Source organism: Aulonocara sp. 'chitande type north' Nkhata Bay, linkage group LG9, assembly GCF_057382095.1.
Source record: "Aulonocara sp. 'chitande type north' Nkhata Bay isolate Kocher_YH1m ecotype deep benthic linkage group LG9, A_spYH_male_GT1.1, whole genome shotgun sequence".
NCBI classification, from domain to species: Eukaryota; Metazoa; Chordata; class Actinopteri; order Cichliformes; family Cichlidae; genus Aulonocara; species Aulonocara sp. 'chitande type north' Nkhata Bay.
Window position 1 is genome coordinate 3,511,620 of NC_141352.1, and position 20,543 is coordinate 3,532,162.

The 20,543-nt window shown below is 44.8% G+C and overlaps 3 protein-coding genes across 7 annotated transcripts in view; 1 reads left to right on the forward strand and 2 right to left on the reverse strand.

The window, feature by feature from the left end:
• ift74 (intraflagellar transport 74) lies at positions 1–14,992 on the forward strand. 2 transcript variants are annotated; one of them, XM_086305371.1, is made up of 21 exons: positions 1–14; positions 93–167; positions 920–1,053; positions 1,533–1,674; positions 1,761–1,809; positions 2,045–2,143; positions 2,286–2,346; positions 2,639–2,698; positions 2,793–2,854; positions 9,885–10,023; positions 10,124–10,186; positions 10,271–10,414; positions 10,958–10,998; positions 11,080–11,159; positions 11,237–11,290; positions 11,764–11,861; positions 11,934–12,060; positions 12,198–12,361; positions 12,517–12,642; positions 12,773–12,833; positions 13,097–14,992. In XM_086305371.1, the coding sequence occupies exons 3-21, from the start codon at positions 925–927 to the stop codon at positions 13,210–13,212; spliced, it is 1,815 nt and encodes a 604-aa protein (XP_086161497.1). In that variant the 5' UTR covers positions 1–14; positions 93–167; positions 920–924; the 3' UTR covers positions 13,213–14,992. The 2 variants fall into 2 exon arrangements, with proteins under 2 accessions (XP_086161497.1, XP_086161498.1); XM_086305372.1 differs by lacking the exon at positions 93–167 and having other exon boundaries at positions 5–92.
• LOC147321441 (leucine-rich repeat-containing protein 19-like) lies at positions 2,600–7,919 on the reverse strand. Of its 2 annotated transcripts, XM_086305373.1 has the most exons (6): positions 7,853–7,919; positions 6,126–6,481; positions 5,803–5,914; positions 5,537–5,624; positions 4,078–4,284; positions 2,600–3,979 (listed from the first exon to the last, which is right to left on the reverse strand). In XM_086305373.1, exons 2-6 carry the CDS (start codon positions 6,470–6,472, stop codon positions 3,666–3,668), a joined length of 1,068 nt encoding a protein of 355 aa, XP_086161499.1. In that variant the 5' UTR covers positions 6,473–6,481; positions 7,853–7,919; the 3' UTR covers positions 2,600–3,665. The 2 variants fall into 2 exon arrangements, with proteins under 2 accessions (XP_086161499.1, XP_086161500.1); XM_086305374.1 differs by lacking the exon at positions 7,853–7,919 and having other exon boundaries at positions 6,126–6,627.
• Positions 14,267–20,543, reverse strand: part of zcchc2 (zinc finger, CCHC domain containing 2) — a 19,710-nt gene continuing 13,433 nt past the window's right edge. For 2 of the 3 annotated variants that reach the window (XM_086305370.1, XM_086305368.1), the window contains exons 12-14: positions 20,419–20,511; positions 18,887–20,341; positions 14,267–17,662 (exon numbers count right to left, since the gene is read on the reverse strand). In XM_086305370.1, coding sequence (XP_086161496.1) covers positions 17,601–17,662; positions 18,887–20,341; positions 20,419–20,511 — 1,610 coding nt within the window. In that variant the 3' untranslated portion in view covers positions 14,267–17,600. The remainder of the gene's footprint in view (positions 17,663–18,886; positions 20,342–20,418; positions 20,512–20,543) is intronic. The other variant, XM_086305369.1, reaches the window with a different exon arrangement.

The following is a 20,543-nucleotide window of genomic DNA, read 5'->3' on the forward strand; positions in this document are numbered from 1 at the left end:
AGATGGTTACTGGGGTAACGTCAACATCATCTCGAGCCGCTGACTTTCTCCCAGCTAGCGTTTCATTCTTTTTCGTTTATTTCTCTTTTCAGGTAAACCGCCGCACGCCTGCTTCGACTGGAAGTTATACAGGCGTATAAAACAGACCGCAGAGAGACCATTTTCAGGCAAGAAGCGGCGTTATCTCACGGCTAACGCCGGGACGTTTACCGAGGCTTCCGTAAACGAAGCTAAGCTAAAAAGTGTCAGCTAACAAGTTAGCAATAGCCGAACTAAGCTTCAAAATTGTAGGTTTTAACAGACTGCGCTGTCATAACGATGCACAGCTGCCGGTACAGCGATGCGGGTCAGTGTAATGTCAGTGCAGCGTAGATGCAGTGTTGGTGCACACGAAACAAATCATGTTTCTAAATCAAAGTAAACACGTGACATGTGTTATTATTTAGAGTTTGGTTTAATCACCCCGAGGAGCTTCTTTCCTCTTTTTAGCAGCGTGCACATCTTTATTTCCTTTACAAGCTCTGTGTTACTGTGAGGTACAAATCAGTCCCTTTATTGCCTTCAGCCTTTCGCTACCACTCCTAATCACGTGACCGCCTGATCTGTTGTGCTAGTAAAATCTAAAATGTCAGTATATGAATCAACAGGCACCACAGGGTTAAAGGTTATTCTTTAGTGGCTTCAAGTGTGGCCCTTTTATTTCACCAACAAGCACCGAACTGTAACAGCATCTGGAAATGATGTGGTTCCTGTTGCTCCAAGGCAACAGGAACAGTAACAGACTGAACTAAATTAAATAATACAATAAATTACAAAGTTAAAAATATAGGAAATAACATAAAATGGCTCAATCCAGCCAGCAGCTCCACGTGTCTGATTTGTTACTCAGTGTTCCTGTTTGTGTGTCCACGGGTTTTAGGCATCATGGCAAGCCAGCGGCCTCCATCCAGCATGGGCCGGCCGATGAGCCGCAGCGGATCTGTGGTCCCTGGTGCTGGGAGACCCCCTACAGCTATCCAGCCTCCTCCTACAGCTATGCGTGTTGCAACTGGGGTTAGCCATCAGCAGCATGGATACGCTGTAGCTTTGAGATATTATCAGTCTGAGTGTGTTATGTTCAGTCTGAAAATACAATTGTTTGCTGATTCTGTGTGTTTCTGCACGCCCAAGAAATGAGTGCCAGGTTTTACTGAGCCTACGTGTAACACTATAGACCAGTTTTGGCAAGAAAAAAGACCAAAAATAAAATGGACATTGTGCTTATGATGCATTTTCATTGCATCATGCTTCTTTTGTAATCTTGTGTGCAGTTATGAGTACAGACTCTGTTTTCCCCTCCCTACATGTGTGTTGTATCTAATATGAGAAAAAAGCTGAGTATGAGGTTTAGAGAGAGTAACATGGTTATTGTCAGATGTCCTTTAGATATCGTGATAATATTGTCACTGTGAATTCTTTCAGCTAAAATAATTTCAGAGTGAAAATGCAATTTTGTGACAGCCACAACTAAGGCACTGCATTTCCTCTTCCAGATGGTCCCAGGGACCAGTGCTCATCCAGGTTTGAGGGGTGGCATCCCCGTCGCCACCCCCGGAGTCCTGACAGCACAGATCAAAGTGACTGAGAGGCCGGTCACCCAGCAGGGGCTCAGTGGGATGAAAACTGGCATGAAAGGTATGTTTTCTTCTTGGATATTTTTCTGATTGTGTTTAATATATAAATAAACCTGTGACCTCCCTCCCACATTTCCTTTACCAAAGGGCCTCAGAGACAGATTTTGGACAAGTCCTACTACTTGGGTCTTCTCAGGTAACACATACTCACTGGCATTAACAGTAACTACTTATGTCAAAGTAAAGGAGTGCACAAACCATAGGTCAGCTAGACCGCTTCACAAAAGATGCAAACATACTGAGCACATTCACATTTCTTAGAGTTGGTCTTGAGTTAAAATGTATTTTCTATTTTCACCATAGATTCAAATGTGGTCTTTTTACGCTGCTCGTGAAAAATTCTATCGATGTGAAATTTGTTCTTCTGTCAGGAGTAAGATCAACGAGTTGACCACAGAGACCAGCAGACTGCACAAAGAGATTGAGAGCTACAACCAGGAGAACTCCGTCTATCTCTCTTATGAAAAGAGGTGGGTGGTGTTCTTCTTCTTCTTTTATGACCAAGTTTCTGTCTTCATTCCCGTCTTTAACAGTTATAGTTGAGTGAAAGATGAAATCCACTGAATCCAGATGAACTCTGTATAATGTCCCCGTGATGTGTGTCTGCTGCAGAGCTGAAGGCCTCGCTGCTGAGATTAAGGATATGCAAGGCCAGCTTGCTGACTACAATATGGTAAACAGCAACAATGTTGTTAAACACTGAAAGATTGTATCCCCTTTTTCACTGTGTTGTTGAGGAATGTCTAGCTTAAGCAGTCGGCCATGATGACTTAAAATAGACGATGTAAACTTCCCACTTCAGGGACAGTAACTATTTGATTGCAGGTGTTACGATGTTATGTTTGAGAGCAACTGCACGTTTAAAACCTTTATACTGGTGAGGTTGTGTTTTTAGTTTTCAGTGAATGCGTTAAACACTGGACTCGTTTTTACTTCACTTTTGTACATTTTTATTGTGTTTCCAGCTTGTGGACAAGCTCAACACCAACACAGAGATGGAGGAAATGATCAACGACTACAACATAGTAAGTAATCCATCAAAACAATATAAAAGGGTTTTTTCATGAACTGGAAATATAGGGGAAAATTCTCCCTTTAACTTTTTGATCTTGTGTTTAGTTGAAAGCCGAGAATGACAGCGAGGCAGAAAGCATCGATAACATCTTCACTGAGAGGAGAGAGTAAGTGCACGTGTTCTCATAAAGACACTTGTGTCTCCATTAGACAGTTTTATGTTCACAAATACACTTTAACGTATTTATTTTGTGAAGTATCATTTTCAGAATGAAGTACTAGGACATTATTTAATTTAGCCTGATGGCTAGTTTTCATGTGAGTCATAAAACATTTAAAAAGACTCAGGTATGTGCAGGTATGAGACTTTTGAACACAAACACAACAGGAAACGACTGCTTGTTATGTAAAGATGAAGCAGCAGTGGAGTTTTCTTAATAAAAATAAATGCCGTGTAGATCCGTGAGCAAACAAACACGTGGAGTGTGTTTTATCTGAAACACTTGCAAACTGTTTTCAAACCACCGTAAATTGAGGTTTGTATAACGGTGCACATTGCTGCTGGTGTTGTCGAGTCATGAAGAGGTAAAAACTCTTGTAAACCATGTGACTTCATCGTTCTAGTGCCGTGCAAACAAGGATAAAGCTGTCGATCTAACTGGGCGCTCACACACTAACACTAATGGCTCAGATTACAGGAAGTGTTCTGTACTTGAATATTGTTCTTCTAGTGGTCAAAAAGTGGAGTTGGGGTTGTTGCAGACTCCTCGCAGCTGACAACAGTGTACTAATGGAAGTATCCGGGCAACAATGCAGGCCGTGGAGTTAAGATGTTGCAAAGAAGCTCCTTCAGTGACCAACAGTACAGCTCTCACACAATGATTTTGTGACCCGTGAAATGATAATACTCAGCGGTGTTTATCAAACAGCAAGGTTGCCACTGAATGGATTGTATTTGCTTTCTTATCATCGTGCATGTCACTCTTCTCTCCTGATATATGGATCCTCAAAGTACTCCTGCTCCTCCTGCTCCTCGTCTATCTGTCTGTTCATTGGTTCAAAGCTGAATGTTTGATGGGTCGGGTGTCTTCCCGTCGCCGAGAACTCTGTTGACACAAAATCCTCGTCGCCCTCCTCGACTTCTTGTTGTAACTGCCGATGCCTGTAGTTGTGGAAGAGCTTGTACCAGGACGGCCCCTTGACGGCACACACGATGAGCATGGAGGTGGCCACTGCCAAGATTGCGACGGATGCTGTGAATTTCCACGTGTTGCCGAGCGCAGGAGTCGGGTCTAGTTTGGGTTTGAGGATGGAGACGGGGTTATAAGCTTGCATTTGTGCGTCCACATATTTAAGTGGAGAAAATGATCTGCAGCTCTCGATGTCGTACCTTTGCTGGTGCTGTTGTTCTGACCGGTTGACTGTGTGGTCGTCATAATAACTGATGGGCCCGACGTCTGTTGAGGGTGGACCGGTGTTTTTGGTTTCTGAGGGTCTGGAGTGACGCTGGGTAATAATGTGGAGTACAGTGCTGCAGCATTAAGAAGATCTCGTCCAGCCTGCTCTGCTGGAGATGCACAGATGACCTGTGGTCCTCCTGCAGCCACACACCATTTCCTTCAGTACATGCTCTTTAAGTTACTAAAGTTAGAGAACAGTTTCTTCACATAGAAAGGGATTTTAAACACTGGCCTCATTATCTCTCTATACTACACTCCTACTTGTCTCTACTTGTACTTGTTTTCATTCAAAGTAGTGTTTTTGGCTTTAATACTGGGATAAATCTTTAAGAATGATGTGAAAATAATGTAGTTCACTGATTGATCCAAGAGAATCACTGAAATCTGCAACATGGGACATATGATTTAATAATCAAGCTACCAACATTTTCCTTTAAGTAACCAGACCATCGCTCAGTTTCCCCAGTAGACATTTTTGGCTCACTAAGGCAGAGCATTCAACTCTATATGGGAACCAGGTTGTATATGGTGGGTGCTCTCCTGCATATATGCTGCTCTTTTTATGGTACGGCTTTATGGTAACCGTCACCAAAGTGTCACCACATCACCTGTCTGCAGTTTAAAAGGAAGCAGACAAAAGCACCGGGTGTTCTTATGTGTTGATCAGCAGTGTGAGCTTTAGGTTCTTTAGGTAATTCTGGCTTCCAGTAACATCAGTTGCCAAAAATCTTTCAAATAAGGTTCAAATAAAACCTCCATACCAGCCGTGCGAGTCTCTTACATGGCTCATAGATTGTAAGTAAAAATGTGCCACTGCAGATTCAAGCAAGATACTCCGTGTCTACTAAAATTCCTTCAAATAAAGATCCACTGCTCAAAGAAAGTTCAGGAACACTTTGAACACATACTGGTCTCAGTGGGGGGAAAGCCATGCTGGATACTGATATGGACCGGGGAATGTTTTAGGAACGAAAAGATGGGAATGAAAATGATCAACCTAGAGAGGGCCGAATTCAAAGACACAACACAAATAAAAGTGAAGCAATGATGCAGCCAGTCTGTTGTCCCGATCCCTGATATCAGGCAGGTGCCGTTGCCTAGCCTGTAGACATCTGTGTGTCCCCCCATAGATATGCCTCCCCAGACCATTCCTGACCCACCACCAATCTGGTCATGCCGAACGATGTTACAGGCAGCATAACGTTCTCTACAGCTGCTCCAGACCCTTTCACATGTGTCACGTGTCCTCAGCACACTCATGAACTGTGTTTGTGTTCCTTTCTTTTTTTGAGCAGTGTTTATAGTTTTCAAACTGCTGTAATTGACTCATTAGCTCCCAGAAAGGGTCACAGGTCAGCCAACATTTAAAACTGTGATGAAAACTACTACCCATGGTAACATTTGCTGCATCGATCTGTCCAATGATGGTCAGCAGTGGACAGGAACAATTCCAGGGGTTTCCCTGTAGGTTCAGTACCTGATGGGACCAGACAGAGCGAGGTAAATGAAATAATAACACATCCTGTACAGGAAACACTTACATGTGCAGCCCTAAATCCCCATACACATGCATGCATTTCTTTATGCATGTCATGTCTAGATTAGTTCTAACTAAACTCTAAGTTAGCAGATTCTTTTTGAAATGCTCGTTTTACCTGTAACTTGTTCAGCCCACTGATCAGCTGTGCAGGGAGGCTTGTTAGCAAGTTGTGGGTCAGGTCCAACTCTGTCAGGACCTCCAGGTCACTGAAAGCCTGAGGATGAAGGCTACAAAAACAGCACAGCAGAATTATATTACACTTGATTACATACCACACTGTACTTGGATATATTACTAACATGCAACAGTAGTAAGTTTTAACAAGTATGCACCAATATCAAAATCAAACCAGTTTAATGGTTGGTGTTTAACACACAGTATACTTAAAGCAGCTAATTAGCATTTAGCTAGAAGTTAGACTTTTGCTAGCCTACTGACCTGCTGATGTTGTTTCTGGCGAGAGACAGCACTCTGAGGTTTGGTACCACAGAGAAGTATTTGGCTGGAATAGCAGTGATCCAGTTAGCATCCAAGTGAAGCTCTACCAGGCTGGGATAGCTAGCTAGTGCTTGTTGGTCCGTGTCATTCAGAGTAATTAGGTTCCCTTCAATCATCAGTTTGGTAACATTTACATTTTCAGAGTTTTCAGGGATGACTTGAAGATGTTTGTTGGTGAAGTTTGCTGTCAGCTGATGGGTGGAACAGGAACAATTCACTGTCTCATTATTTTTCACGAGCCCTACAGTGAGCCACAGCAGGAGGAGAGGCTGCCAGCACCTCTCCATCACACCACACTGAAAGGAAATGGATACAAAGTCCTGTAACCAACACGTGACAGAGAAAACACGCTCATTCCTTAACAAAACCAGTAATTAATTCATTTTTTGCCTGGTAGAATTCAGCTTTTTGATTGAAAAAGCATTACTACGGCACAGATATCGACGGTTGCAAATTATGTAGTTGGACTAAAATAATCTGACTAACATCAACTCCATTTATACACAAGGTTTGCATAAGTTACAGTTATTTAGCCTGTCAGTAAAATGTATTTTCTGAAATACATGTTTAGCTCCTCCCCCTTTAAGCCAGCGTTCTTTGGATTGGCTGTGCCTCTTAAAAACAAGGTTGCGTGACACGGTAGCACCTGAAGACCACAAAGAGGTGAAAAATCTCAGTGTATGCTGTGAAAAGTGTGCAGGGGTTAAAAGTGTGAGACAAGATTTTGTAAATAAGTATTGGCCAATGTTTACACTAAGCACAGCATGTCATGAGAACAAATACTCACAAATACTACGAGTGATACAAAGTGCTGTAAATGTGTATTCTAATGGCCAGCAGGGGGTGCTGCAGAAAGTCTAATATATGGCGACAGTAAAACAGTGCTTGGGTCTCTTGATCACTGACCTTATTATCACTTTCACGATAAGCTGATGGTCTCAGTTTCACGTGAAAACAAAACTACACTGATTTTTCAATGATGGCCCCTTAGAATCAAAAAGCAGGATAAAACTTTACCACAACGTCCGTGTGTGCCTGTTACCAAACAGCAGCATGGTGACAGCTTGAGGCTTTACAACATTTTGTTTAAAGTGTTTGATTCAGACAGCAGGTAGGCGGAGCGCAGCTCGCTGACATGACTGTACCTGTTCTCACTGACATCACAAAGAGCAGAAGGAAAAAAAACTGTTCAGAATCTGATGAAAATACCCTTTAGAGTCGGGAGCTATTAAGCCATCTAACCTGAGGATAAAAACATTACCCATCATTGCACGTCATGTTCCTCTTTAAATATACGACTCAGCGTTGGACTCCATTAACAGAAAACATTATGCCCTCATATTTCTATGTGAATTCTTTGTATGTGCAGTGAACTGAGAAATCGGGCACTTTGCAGCATAAGCCCGAGGTCAGAGTACAGTAGAGATAAAGCACCGTGTTAGGGAGTGAGTGCACACTGATGCTGGAGTGTCTTTTTCACGTCTTACAGAGAAAAGAAACTTCAGCGCATGTTCTCCTTTAAAGGACACGTGTAGAAACGTGTGTGCTGCCTAACCTCGCACTTCTGCATCTCACAATCACAATTCCTGTCTGGTTTTCACACTGTTTCTCTTTATACTTGTTGTGTAATCATCTTTTACTAATGAAAAGTAGCAGAAGAATCTTACCTGTTCTTCTACACGCACTAAGGTGAACCTTTAGTCCTCTGTTACTCTCACGCAGTCAGCGTACGAGTGACCTTTGTTCCTTGTAAAACAAGTGTGCACTCTGTGCTAACTGTTTATGATTGATCAAGTTGGTCCTCCCATCTTTGCTGTCTTCCTTCTTCTGCCTACAAGTATCTCTTAGGTTACTGTTGGAAATGGCTCATCTAAATATATATGTGAACTAGTTCAAGGTATAATTCTGCAAATGACTGAATATGATTAATGACAAGCATTTTAGTTCTTTTAATGACCTCTTCTTACGGAGAGATGACGGCTGAATGGAAAAGAAAGCATAAAGTAAGGAGAAGAGTGTGAAAGATCAGACGGAGAAAAGAAAAAGTGGATGAAAAGCAGGTAGAAGATGAAAGAGGCCAGTGTTGCTGCTGCTTCGTCTCAGCAAACATACCTGTGCGCCTGTGTGGACACGGCAAACCCAAGTGCGTGTACTCTCACTCTTGATATTGTAAAATGTTTCAGCAACATTTGCAAACTATTGTAAACATTGTAATGATTAATAGTACTGTGAAAGTGAGCAGGCACACCAGCAGCAGCAGACTGGGTTACATACAGCTGAACAAGAATTCCCACATTCCTACTCTTCCATTGAAGTTCTGCTGGAGGTTTCTTCCTGTTAAAAGGGAGTTTTTCCTTCCCACTGTCGCCAAAGTGCTGCTCATAGGGGGTCATATGATTGTTGGGTTTTTCTCTGTATCTATGAAGCGCCTTGAGGCGACTTTTGTTGTGATTTGGCGCTATATAAATAAAATTGAATTGAATTGAAGTAGAGACTGATGTAAATGTGATGGAGCTGCATTGCAGCCCGACTGCACCGTCTCTGGGAAAGTCGGGTTTCAGCACAGAGGAGGGAATGTTGAGACTGGAGGAGCTGATCTACATCACAGGGGTCAGGTTCAAGTGTAACCGTATGATGTGAATATTCAAGAGTTTGGTGCTGTAGTCTTCCTCCACCAGTCCCAGAGCAGGGGTGTCAAACATAAGGCCCATGGGCCAGGATCAGCCCTCCAAAGTCTTCAGTCTGGCCCACTGTGGAAAATGTGAAGGAGGGCATAAATCTTCTACGGTGAGGACGTGCTCCATGACCACGTACTGTACCAAAGTAAATAAGTCGTAGATAAAGCAATAAACGGCAGAAAGTTCCTCGTTTTTCACTGGCTGCTATAGAAATGTATCATTCTTATGTTCGATTCACCATAAACAGAAAGGACAAAAATGTTCATTGTTGAATTACAGGACAGTCTGCACAACACAGAACCCAATTTAACTTATTTATGGTTTAGCTCAGTGGGATGATCAGGAGGTCATACGCCGTGTGGCCGGAGAGCGGTAGGCCCGGGTTTGAGTCCGAGCCGCACTAAGCTGCATGTCTCCCCCCCCCACACACACACTCATGTCTCTATGGAATAAGGGCTGAAAAGGCCCCAAAATTAAAAAGAAAGCTTATTTGTTTCTTACAGTTTAAGTGCAAAGACACTGAGATGTATTATTGAATTGCATTTGTGTTTTTATGTTAAAATATCTCAGAGAAAGAAGCGTTTCACTGATGCGGCCGGCTTCACATCATAGTTATGCTTCAGTCCTGTGATGTAGCTGAGCAGGAAACAGGAGGAAGCTTTGACCACCGCTGCTTGATTCTGTCTCCGTTTGTCGTTGGTTGGTGTAGTAAAGAATGAAAATTAATTTAAGAAACAACAACAGTTTTTTAGGTTCTTCGTCTGCTTTGCCTTATTTTTCATGTGGAACGTTTTGCTTGTGCAGTGTTCAGTCAGGGCCTCCGTAGACTCAGAGGAACCCGAGGAGGTGGGTTGCAAAGCAGCTTGTGCATGTGCCACAACTTAAGCAGCTTAGATAGCCTGACCCGATGTTAGCTGATGTGTAGAAGCATGTCAGCTGATGTGGGCTGTTATTGAACTGTAAACTCTTTGGCTCCCTTTATCTGTCTGCGTGCACTCTGTCCACTCTGTTTGCTCTGCAGGAGAGAGGAGGCAATCAGGGCCATCGAGGAGGAGATCAGGAGAGAGAGGCGCGTTGCTGATGAAGTCGTCCAAGCAATGCCGGCAGCAAAGCAAGAGAAATATTTCACCATGACAACCACTAATGAGGAACTGCTGCAGGTGAAGCTGTAGTTGTTATGGGGAAAGAGGAGATTGGTTCATGTCAGGCATGATGAAATCTCACTCTGGCAAGTACTCAGCTGATTCTTTTGTTTTGCAGGAGCTGACTGTTCTCCAGGAGGAGCTGGACGTGCTAATAACGAGGAAGGAGGACTATGAAGCAGTGAGTCGGGTGGAGGGGGCGGTGTGAGCGAGGTGGAGGAACAGCATGGCTGCGGGTGTTTTACGTGAACGATCCTCGTTGCAGGAGCTGTCCCACTCTCAGATAAAGCAGGAGATGGTTCGGCTTCATGAGACCTTGTCAGCGCTGGAGGCCAAACGAGACACGATGGAGGCGGAGCAGAAGAGCCTGGGTTCACCCCAGGAAGAGAGAGAGAAGTTATTTAAGCAGGTGTGCGCGCTGGTCATTGCTACATCAGAGGACGGGAGGGATTTGATGAAATATCACAGAAACTTTTACAAACAGGAAATAGATTTGTTTGTGTTCCTGAAACGGGCTTTTACAAGGATATCACATGAATTCAGTTTCAGTCTGGTTGAGTAGTTTTAGTCATGTTGAGGAATTCGGTTCCTCAGCGTTCACTGCCTCCACACATTCAGGGTCTGCACGGCAAAAACCCTCTTTCAGCATTAAAAAGCAACTATAGCTGCGACATTTGGGTCCTGGTACTTTATTTTGTTCTCCGATGTTCTCTGATTAAGTAAACTTAATAACACTGAAGTTTAGATGATCTAATGCTAACCCAGGCTACTGTGGTAATGTGCAGTAGGGCTGTTCTTCATCCTAAACGTGTGCATTGATTCAGAGAGTCAACAGCACCATCATGTGGTCAAATGGATGAATGGATTGTAAACAGCAGTGAGCAGAGCTCCTGAAGCTTGATGTTAGCAGACGTGAAAAACCAAAGACTGAAGCTGTGCTTCTGTTCTCCAGGTGAAAGAGGACAACCAGGAAATTGCCAGCATGGAGAGGCAGTATGTACTCATTACAAGTACTTAGATACTCGTCACTTCTGTGTGTGCGTGTAAGAATATGTGTATATTGTGTGTACTCAGGCTTACGGAGATACGGGACAGGAGAAGACAAATCACAGAGGAGATCCGACACCTGGAGCAGGACTCAGAAGCAGCTCAGGGTAACCCACAGGATGAGGGTGGACTCTAAACCTGAATCACCTTTGATGTGATTTCAATATTCTGAACATTCCTACAGGCGAATGTCAACAAAAATACAAAGAGCTGAAGAGGAAGGAAGAGGAGATCAACCGTGAGTCCCAGTCGAACCGAACACGTGTGACATAGGCAGCATAGTCGAGCTCATTTAAAGTTAAGGTGTTTCGAGAACATTTCTTACGTACTGTGTCCGTTTATTGCAAAAGAAAAAAATGAACACATACAACAGTTAACGGAGCGACTGAGAGGAGACGGTCAGTCGGTCAGCGTCACAGGCGACTGACAGACACACAAACTGCATCTTGATGTCTTGGACTGTGGGGCAGAGTAGTTGAGCAGATGCAGGCTGACAGGCATGTATTTGTTCATCTGTTTAATCAACACTGATGATCCCACATTTGGGAATGTGGGGGCTGATGCAAACACTGCATGTGAAAGCATGAAGCCTAATTGATGACAGTTAGGAGTCACCAAAACACAGTAGTTTGATTTCCACTGTCAGGAGGAACTAGAGGGAACCTACTGTCTACTAGCAGCGCATGGATATAACCTCTGTCCTCTTCTCAGGGTTCCTCGAGTCATTTGAGGAGTCCAGGGCTCAGGAGGAGGAGAGACTAAAGCAGGGCCAGGAGAACATTGTCTCACTCCTGGAGCACTGCAGCAGGGTGAGGAGCACTGATGAAATGGGAGGACAAACACAGCGTGGTCCACTGCACTAACTGTGCATGTCTTTGTAGAACATGTTGCGGCTCCGTCAGGTGGATACAGTGACAGCCAGTGAGCTGAGGGACATGCAGGAAGTGCTGGTAAGCAAGGAGACCGAGGTGGTCCAGTCAGAGAGCACCGCTAGAGGACTGACGACAGGTGGGTGACACGCACACAGTCGGGTTTCCCTCACTTCTAAAGAGATCACATTAATTTATTTCTAACCTTAAAGTCTGGAACATTTACGTCCCGACAACACGAGCACTGAACAAAGCCCCTTCTCTGCCCCTGCACAGAGTCCCAGCGCCTGCAGCAGGACCTGGAGAAGGTGCAGCAGCTGGAGGGGAAGATCACAGGTGAGCTGAGCACCCTGCAGGAGCGTGTCAGCACCATGCAGTCTGAGCTGCATACCTACAGGGACCTGGACACCCTCAGGCTCACAGCTGAGGAGAGGAAGAAGGTAACTGCAAACTCTTTGTGCTGAAGGTCTCTTCCTGTTAAAAGGGAGTTCTTTCTCACCACTGTCCCCGAGAGCTTCCATACTGGAGATCAATAATGGAGCTCCGTTTTAAAAAATGAACTGACTATACTTTGTTTTCTCTCCTTGTGCTGCAGAGGCTGCAGGAGGAGCAGGTGTCGCTGACTCAGCGTCGAGATGCATTTGGACAGCTGCTGGAGGAGATGAACCAGAAACATGAAGCCCTGAAGACCAGACTGCAGGAAAATGAGACTCATGCTCAGGTTAGTCGTGTTTTGGTACACAGGAAACAGACTGAATCTTCTGACTCAGCTCGCTCCTCACCACCTGCCTTCCCGTCTTCAGCTCACAGCAGTCTTGTGTTTTGTGTTGCTTTATGTGTCTGAACGTTAGCTGGCTAACCTGGAGAGGAAATGGCAGCACCTGGAGCAGAACAACTTTGTGATGAAAGAATGTATCCTTTAGAAATATGACGTATGAATTCATCCACACTAGAAGCCCTCTATTCAGTCTCCAGCATCCAGAGAAAGTGAGATTTTTAAACACTGGGACCAGTTCTTTACAGCTTTGGTAGCTTTTGGAGGTAATTAAAGGAGCAGTACTTGTGCATACATTTAATTTTATTTTCCAGCTCTCGGTTTGTGTCTTCTATAAACCTCTGGTCTCTGAGACACCAGGTCTGTGAGCTCAGTGATTTTTCCTTAACTGCAGCGTCAGTCATCGCCTCCAAATCCCAGGAGAGCGACTACGCCTCAGTTGCCAAGAGCGTCTCCCAGCAGGTGGCCGATTACAACAAGAGCCTCATAGAGCTGCTGCAGAACAACATGAGTTAAAAACAAAAGGCTTTATTCATTTGGTTCCAGGTGAAGCTTTCTGACAGGCTCATGGTCATTAAAAGCAAAATGTGTTGAGTGTTTATACCCAAATAGCTTCTCAGTCATTCAAAGGCAGAGATTGTGCTGCATTCTGACAGCAGCTTCAAGTAGAGATGTAAATGTAAAACGGTGAGCTAATTTAAATGTTTCATAGGTACTGTCTGTTTATTGCAAAAGAAAGAAATAAACATACTACAATTAACTGAGAGACGGAGACATACAGATGCATCAGTTAAACGAACGTACATGTCTAATGCATCATGGGAATCCCCCGGCAGCCTGCGTCTATTGCAGCATAACTAAGGGAGGATTCAGGGTCACCTGGTCCAGCCCTAACTATATGCTTTAGCAAAAAGGAAAGTTTGAAGCCTAATCTTGAAAGTAGAGATAGTGTCTGTCTCCTGAATCCAAACTGGAAGCTGGTTCCACAGAAGAGGGGCCTGAAAACTGAAGGCTCTGCCTCCCATTCTACTTTTAAATACTCTAGGAACAACAAGTAGGCCTGCAGAGCGAGAGCCAAGTGCTCTGATAGGGTGATATGGTACTACAAGGTCGTTAAGACTGTATATAAAAGATGGGCATAGTTTCCAGGTCTAGAAATTGAATGTATAGAAGTGTTTAGGCGTTCCCTGTGCCTGATTTGGCACCGTTCCTTCCTGATGAATCCCAAAAGTAATTTGTGCCGCTAGCTGGAATCAAACCAGCAACTTTTTGCTTACCAACTAAAGCTTCTTAAAGACAACAGTCCACCTTTAGTTAGCCTGCTAGCATTCACTGCTACTTTCAAACTATCGAGCTAGTTAGCTGTACAGAAGCTAAAATGTTGACAAAGCTGTATGTTTAACCACAAAGAGACTGATTGCAGATGTCAGGGTAATCTCGTCTTGTCACAGTAAAAGCTGGAGTTGATCTTGATAATATCTGGTTTTCATGGCTGGTCGTTTACCCAACCAGGAATCTAAACGGTGCATCTTAATGTGCACAGCAAAATACAGGCTGCAGCTAAATCTAAAGGACAGACGGACACGTTTTATTTTTATTTATTGCTTTTAATTACAGAAAAAAAACAGGAACAATTTGCATAAAATCCAAATTCCACTCTAGAAATATTTGACCTTTCTGGTGTGCAGATATCAAAGAGTACAGTAAACATTGATGAACAGTACAGCATTTTTCTAACCATTCAAAGGTCAATAAAATGAAACTTGGGTTTATTTGGTGTCCTCAGTATGTACACACATGAATCCCCTCTTCTTCATCCACATCTTCTCACTGCTTGTGATCCAGAGCAGTGGGATCGTCAAGCCTTGAATGAAAAGGAAGAACTTCAAAGGGAAACATGAATAAAGCCCATCTACAGTTTTTTTTGTTTTTGTGCATCTCTTCAGCAGTTTTACATGAAATATCTTGTCGTCGCCACCACTTGCTTCTCTTGTCACCCAATTTAAAACATCTGGGGGGGAGGATCCAAACATGTATGCATAGATCAACTAATGCACTGACAGCAGGCTGAGCAATGATGGAGGACAGACGCGGCACAAAAACAAGCACCATATCCACAAAGCTCTGAAAACAACCACTGAACAGCCTGAGTGCATCAAATGGCGACCAGAAACGTCAGCGTCTTCATTAATAAATAAAACAATCCTACATTTGTGTTAGCGACGAGTGTTCTCGAACTGATCTCATTTATTTTGTACTGACAACTTAATTGCTTAAATAAATGTTACATATGGAACCCAAAGAAGAGGTGGGAATTATGTTTTTGTCAAACTGCATTTAAAATTCTAATATTAAAATGTGTCAAAGCAAGCTCATCACCCGCTTTCAACTATAGCCAGCTAGCTGCTTGGAGCAAGAACAGCAATGGTGCTGAAGACATTCAACAGAAATGTGGGAACAGCTGATTATTTATAACCAAGTTTGTTTTACAAGGCAACTCGTGCTGCTCAGTTAAGCTGCCAAGCTTCTGAATGGCTGCTCAAAAGGCTTCAGACGTCACTGGTTAATAAGCTAATGTTAGCTAAACAGAAAACTAGATTATAACCTTATCCAAGTCGTTAGCGCTGCGAAGGAATATTACACTAGCAGCTAGATTCAGCATTAGTTACTCTAAGCTGTGCTGACTGACTAATGTGGGCAGCAGTTTGCTTGGAACAGTAAAGACTGATGTGAAAAGTGAAGCCAGTGCCTTAAACGTGCAGTATTATTCTCAGTGGCCATCAGGGGGCGACCACTATGGTTATCGAGTTGTGACGTGTCACCGACAGGTCATCAAGCCGTGTCACAGATTCTCCTCACCTGCCAGTTTGAGGCCCGGTAACAAACATCACTAACCAGTGGGTGATATCACAGTGGGTGATATCACAGTGGGTGGGCCCATTGTGTACACCGTCTATGCCACAGGGTTGTAGTGGCATAGTTGTAGTTATCAGCTAAAACATAAGGGAACAGCGACAGACAAACTCCATTATAAACTAAAAACAGATTAGAAAAATCTTAGATCCTCCTTAAAAACTTAACATTGGGTTATGAATTAAGCCACCTTTAATTACACTTATATTCTACATGATCAACAATTAATTGATGTACTCTCAACCACTTTGGGGCTCCATATTCACACCTTGCCTTCTTTAATCTGTGTCACAAAAACCTCAAGAGAATATTTATCGCTTTAAATCTGCTGTTCTGCTTTTCCACATCAAAATAACTCTAAAGTCCACCTTAAAATATTCAGAAATCAAAACTGTAGATCTTTTCAATTGATTCAGTTGAATCCAGAAAGTGTCAGGTGTCTGTGACAGCGTTGAGTTCAGCCTGTAACTGTCAGAGGCTGGACCCACCCAGTCTGCGCTCTACAAGTCAGTTTCCATGTTACAGCTTCTGCCCACAGCACGAGCGCTTCGTGGGAACGCTGTATGACACTTTGCCATTTAGTAGATCAAATTAAAGGCTAACTTTGGTTGAAAGAAGACGAGTTTTGCCTTTCAAACACTCCACTGATAATTGGTCTGGAGCTTCCCGGATCAATGACGATTCCAACAGGCCAAACTATCAAACTGGACCCACCTCAGACCAGTAGTTGCTGTAAATACACCGGCCCAGGTAACGCTGGAGGAGGGGCCCGAGGCAACACTTCTGCTGCTCGACCATGTTTGGGCAACACAGGGTAGCTAAAGTTGGCCAAACGTGAACATGGTTACAGCAGAGAAAATGATGTTTCCCAACAATGCAAGTGGCCTAAACTTTAATACTAATTAATGCAAAATGTTGGAGGGGGCTTGGATATGAAGTAAACTGAACACGTTTGCTTTTCTGACACGACGAGCCAGCACGTCTCAGTTTGATGCACACTCCGAGCATGGACGCTAAAAGGAAACAGCTACTAAGGTTTAAGAGAAAAATAAATAAATCAGAGCAACATGTTGAGGACCAAACGTGCTGCCTGGAACAGAACTGGTCTGACTCATTACCTGGAATCTCAGTTTTATTTCTACAGTATGTCGCTTCAACTTTTTCCACTGTTAGCCATCAAAATTGGTTCTACACCTGAAACGACGTTTTACACAAAATGCTGATCAGTTGGCCAATTCATGCAGATTTCAAATGAACACCAATAAAATGTTTACGTGAACGTGTATCCGGTGCACAATGTTGTAGTGGCTCCTGCTTCTCTATAGTGCATCTGACCAAAAAAAATTAACTTTTAAAAAATGGAAAACAATAAGAAAATTAAATTACAAAGCAGCAGCAATTACCCTTCAACTAAAAACACACCAAGTGGCAAAAATGCGTGAGATCCGTCCACTCTGAATCAGCTTCCTCTTTAAACATACATTCAAAAACCTTACAGCAAAATTGAAAACAAAATCCATCTTTGATTCGTAGTCTTTGAAAACTGCTGTACAATAAAATCGTGAACAGTTAAGAAAAGGCATAAATACGCTCTTACAAAGAAGTGTTTAAGAAGCTCCCAGTCGAGACCGAAGGCTCCGCTTAATGTTAAAACTAAATATCCTCAAAATAGCTTTCACTTCCTAAGAATTAATAAGTTAATCATTTCCGACCCTCAGTGCAAAAATATCAAAAAACAACTGAAAGGGGGTGGGGCTTCGAGTCACATGGACAGTTTGCGTGTGCAATGAGTAATCCCCACGGGATGAAGGTTTCTTCCAGGCACGAGTACTCGGGCTTTGTCCACGGAGCCCTTGGCAGGTCGGTCCTGTTCAGAGGATGCGGTGGCGAACACAGAAGCTTGATCACGCTGCTCACAAACAGCTCCCAGGGAAGAGGCTGCCGCCATGGAAACGAGGTCGCAGGAACTTCCTCCATCCTCCTCGTGTTCTTCAGTCAGCGTTGTCAGGGCCGTCTGAGATGTGGGACGGTGCGTACTTTAACCGGAACCCACCTGTGACACACAAACGCACAAACATCAGCTCGCAGTGGTTCATCACAGCACGACTACATGACACCAACAGTGTTCAGTGATGCTGAGCTGAAGAACAAACAGAGAAAAGGAAAACGTTACTATTTCACGGCCCGCGCTTCAGGTTTGTGTTATGACTGTGGTTCGACAAACCCACACACACTTATTTTGTGCACTACATTACTCTACCTGTGAGGAAGGACAACTGCAACTGTAAAACCCATCACAGCCCTGAAGTGTGAGCTGGTAATACTGAAGATTATACATTTGTACACAGTAGTGCGATTTATACCAATACAGCGTGAATGTGCAACACACTACAGCAAGCTGTGCGGGCAGTATCGCCTGCATCACCTGCCAAGACTGCAGACGCACTAATGCAGAAGAACACAGCAGCGCTAATGGCCAAACAGGAGGATGGAAGCGTGTCACAGAAAACAAAGTTCAATGCTTTCACTCCACAACAGCATCACTGCAGCGCACGAGCATGTCAAACACCGGCACCCTGGAGCTGTAACTCTGAATGGGTCCATGTTGATCCCTTTCATTTATTTTGATGGTCCTGTCGAGTAACGGTAAAAATACATTTGATCATTTTTTAATTCATGCGTTTCCTGAGTCATTAATTTTCCGTGGGAAGACACAACGGGGCGATATTCATAAGTGGGCAGAGAACGCGAGGTTTACCCACAGGAAGTGGAGGTTAGTCGACTACCAAAATAATCTTTAGTTGCAGCCCTAGGTGCCATCAGCCTGTCCTAACCAAACTGTTTCTGTGGAAACGTCAAGCAAAAGTGCAGATAAACAAAAACCCTACACTGCCTCGTTTGTGTTCAAAGTACCTTCAGAAAACCTGACCTTTGATCTTGAGGTCAAGGTCACTGAGATTTGAACTTGGACCCACAGTATCAGTGAGAAATCCCACACCGCCTCATTCTCGTACACAAACTTTGGCCTTTTATGGCTGATAACTGTACTTGTTTGTATTCAGCTATTACTTTGATTTTAACGTAGGAGGTGACACTGCGGTGTTGCACACATGCTGCATCTCACTACAATAATGTGAGCGACGCAGATTCTTCTGCCATATCTGAAAGCGCATGTTGTGAACCATGCACAGCTGAGTAAAGACAGCTACAAATATACTTCATGTGGAGGATCAGCGCTGCCTTCTAGTCTTTGCTGAGTGTTGGGTGTCGCTGTTACCTTGTTGTGCGGAGTCAATGGAGGGCTGGTTGCATTCGTGAGCAAAGTGGCCGCTCACACCGCAGTTATAACAGGACACGTTCCCGTTCTTCTTATTGACGCCACCTCCCCCCAACAGAGAGGGAGGCAGCATCCCCAGGGGAGGGTACACATGCTGGTAGACATGGTGGCAGAACGAAGTGTTTGGAGCCATCGGCTGCTGGAGGCTGTAGCTGGCGGCTACCACTGCTGTAGCCTGCGTGGCCAGCATGTGCGATGGTACCTCTGCATGACTTTGGGTGTGAGTGTTAAGGTAAGGGGATGGATGTGCTGGAGCAGCACTGGGGAAGTAAGGGGGCATGGAGGTGGGTCCGTTGGCCTGGTGAGGAGGGTGAGCCTGGGTGAGGTAGCTGCTATTGCACAGGCTTGTGATCTGGAAGAGCGGTGGAGGAACACTGAACATCTGGTGCGCTGCTGCCATCTGGTGGCCAGGGAAGAATAAAGGCGTCTGACCCGAGGCGACGCTCACACTGCTGCTTCGGCTGCCGCAGTTATTGTGACAGCCACACGTCCCGCAGCCCATTGGCAGCTGCTGCGGTGCTGCTGGCTGCTGGAGAGTGAGAGGGCTACCAGGAGCGACCGGGGTGCTTCCAGTGGAAGCACTGCTGTTACTGTAGGATGTAGAGTCGCTGTGTGCCGTGCTGTGTGTAAGTGCTGGGCTAGAGCTCGGGGCAGGTCCAGGGGTGTGTGTGGGCACAGCTGGTGGAACAGCAGCTTGTACTTGTCCAGGGGCCACGGGTGCCCCCAGAGATGGCATTGGGACGGGGGGCAGGGCGTAGGGAGAAGGCAGGGCAGACGGTAAGCCTGGGCGCTTGCTTTGCGATGTCTCCACATGTGGTAGAGAAGAGGCCAGGCCCGGGCTGATGTTGGCTGGGTCTTGGCAGGTTAGTATTGGAGAAGACATGACGCTGACGGGTCTGATTGGACCCTGGTGTGAAACCTGCGGTGCAGCAGGTGAAGATCCACTCCCCGGCGCTCCGTCAGTGCCGCCCTGGCTGTGAGACAAAGCCGTTTTGAAGCCCTGGATCAAGGGCTGCATGGCAGAAGTTCCTGCAGGATGCAGTCCAGTAGGTGGAATCCCAAAGGTTTGGACAACATCCCTCTTCTCCGGGTCGTCCACAATTCCAGAGACGGCTGGAGGCAGTGTGGGCATCGGAATCATTAGCGGCCCTGGTGAGGGCTTTCCCTCTGGAACCATGCTCTGGCCAGGAAGTGAACCCAATGGGAGCCCAGCATCCGCAGCTCCGTTGGGGAGTATGTAGCTCACATTATGCATGAAGGAAATATGGGGGAAGTCTGCTCTCCCCTCCAGGCTGCTAAAGGAGGCCTCCGCCAGCACAGCAGAGTCAGTCTGGCCGGTGAAGAACATGTCAGAGCCTGGTCCTTTACAGAGCTCGTCACAGGGGCTATCTGTATCTGACAGAGGACAGCAATGTCATCGCTTATCTTTACAGTGGCTGTATTTAGAAAAAGGGCGTGTGTGATAGTTTTACCTTTGTTGTGTTCATCCTCACTTTCCAGGCTCTCTGGTCCTCGGTGCTGTGGGCTGGATGGGGAGCTGCAGCTTTCTGACGATGAACCGCCATCTGCAACAACAACGTGTGTCAAAGCCAACCAG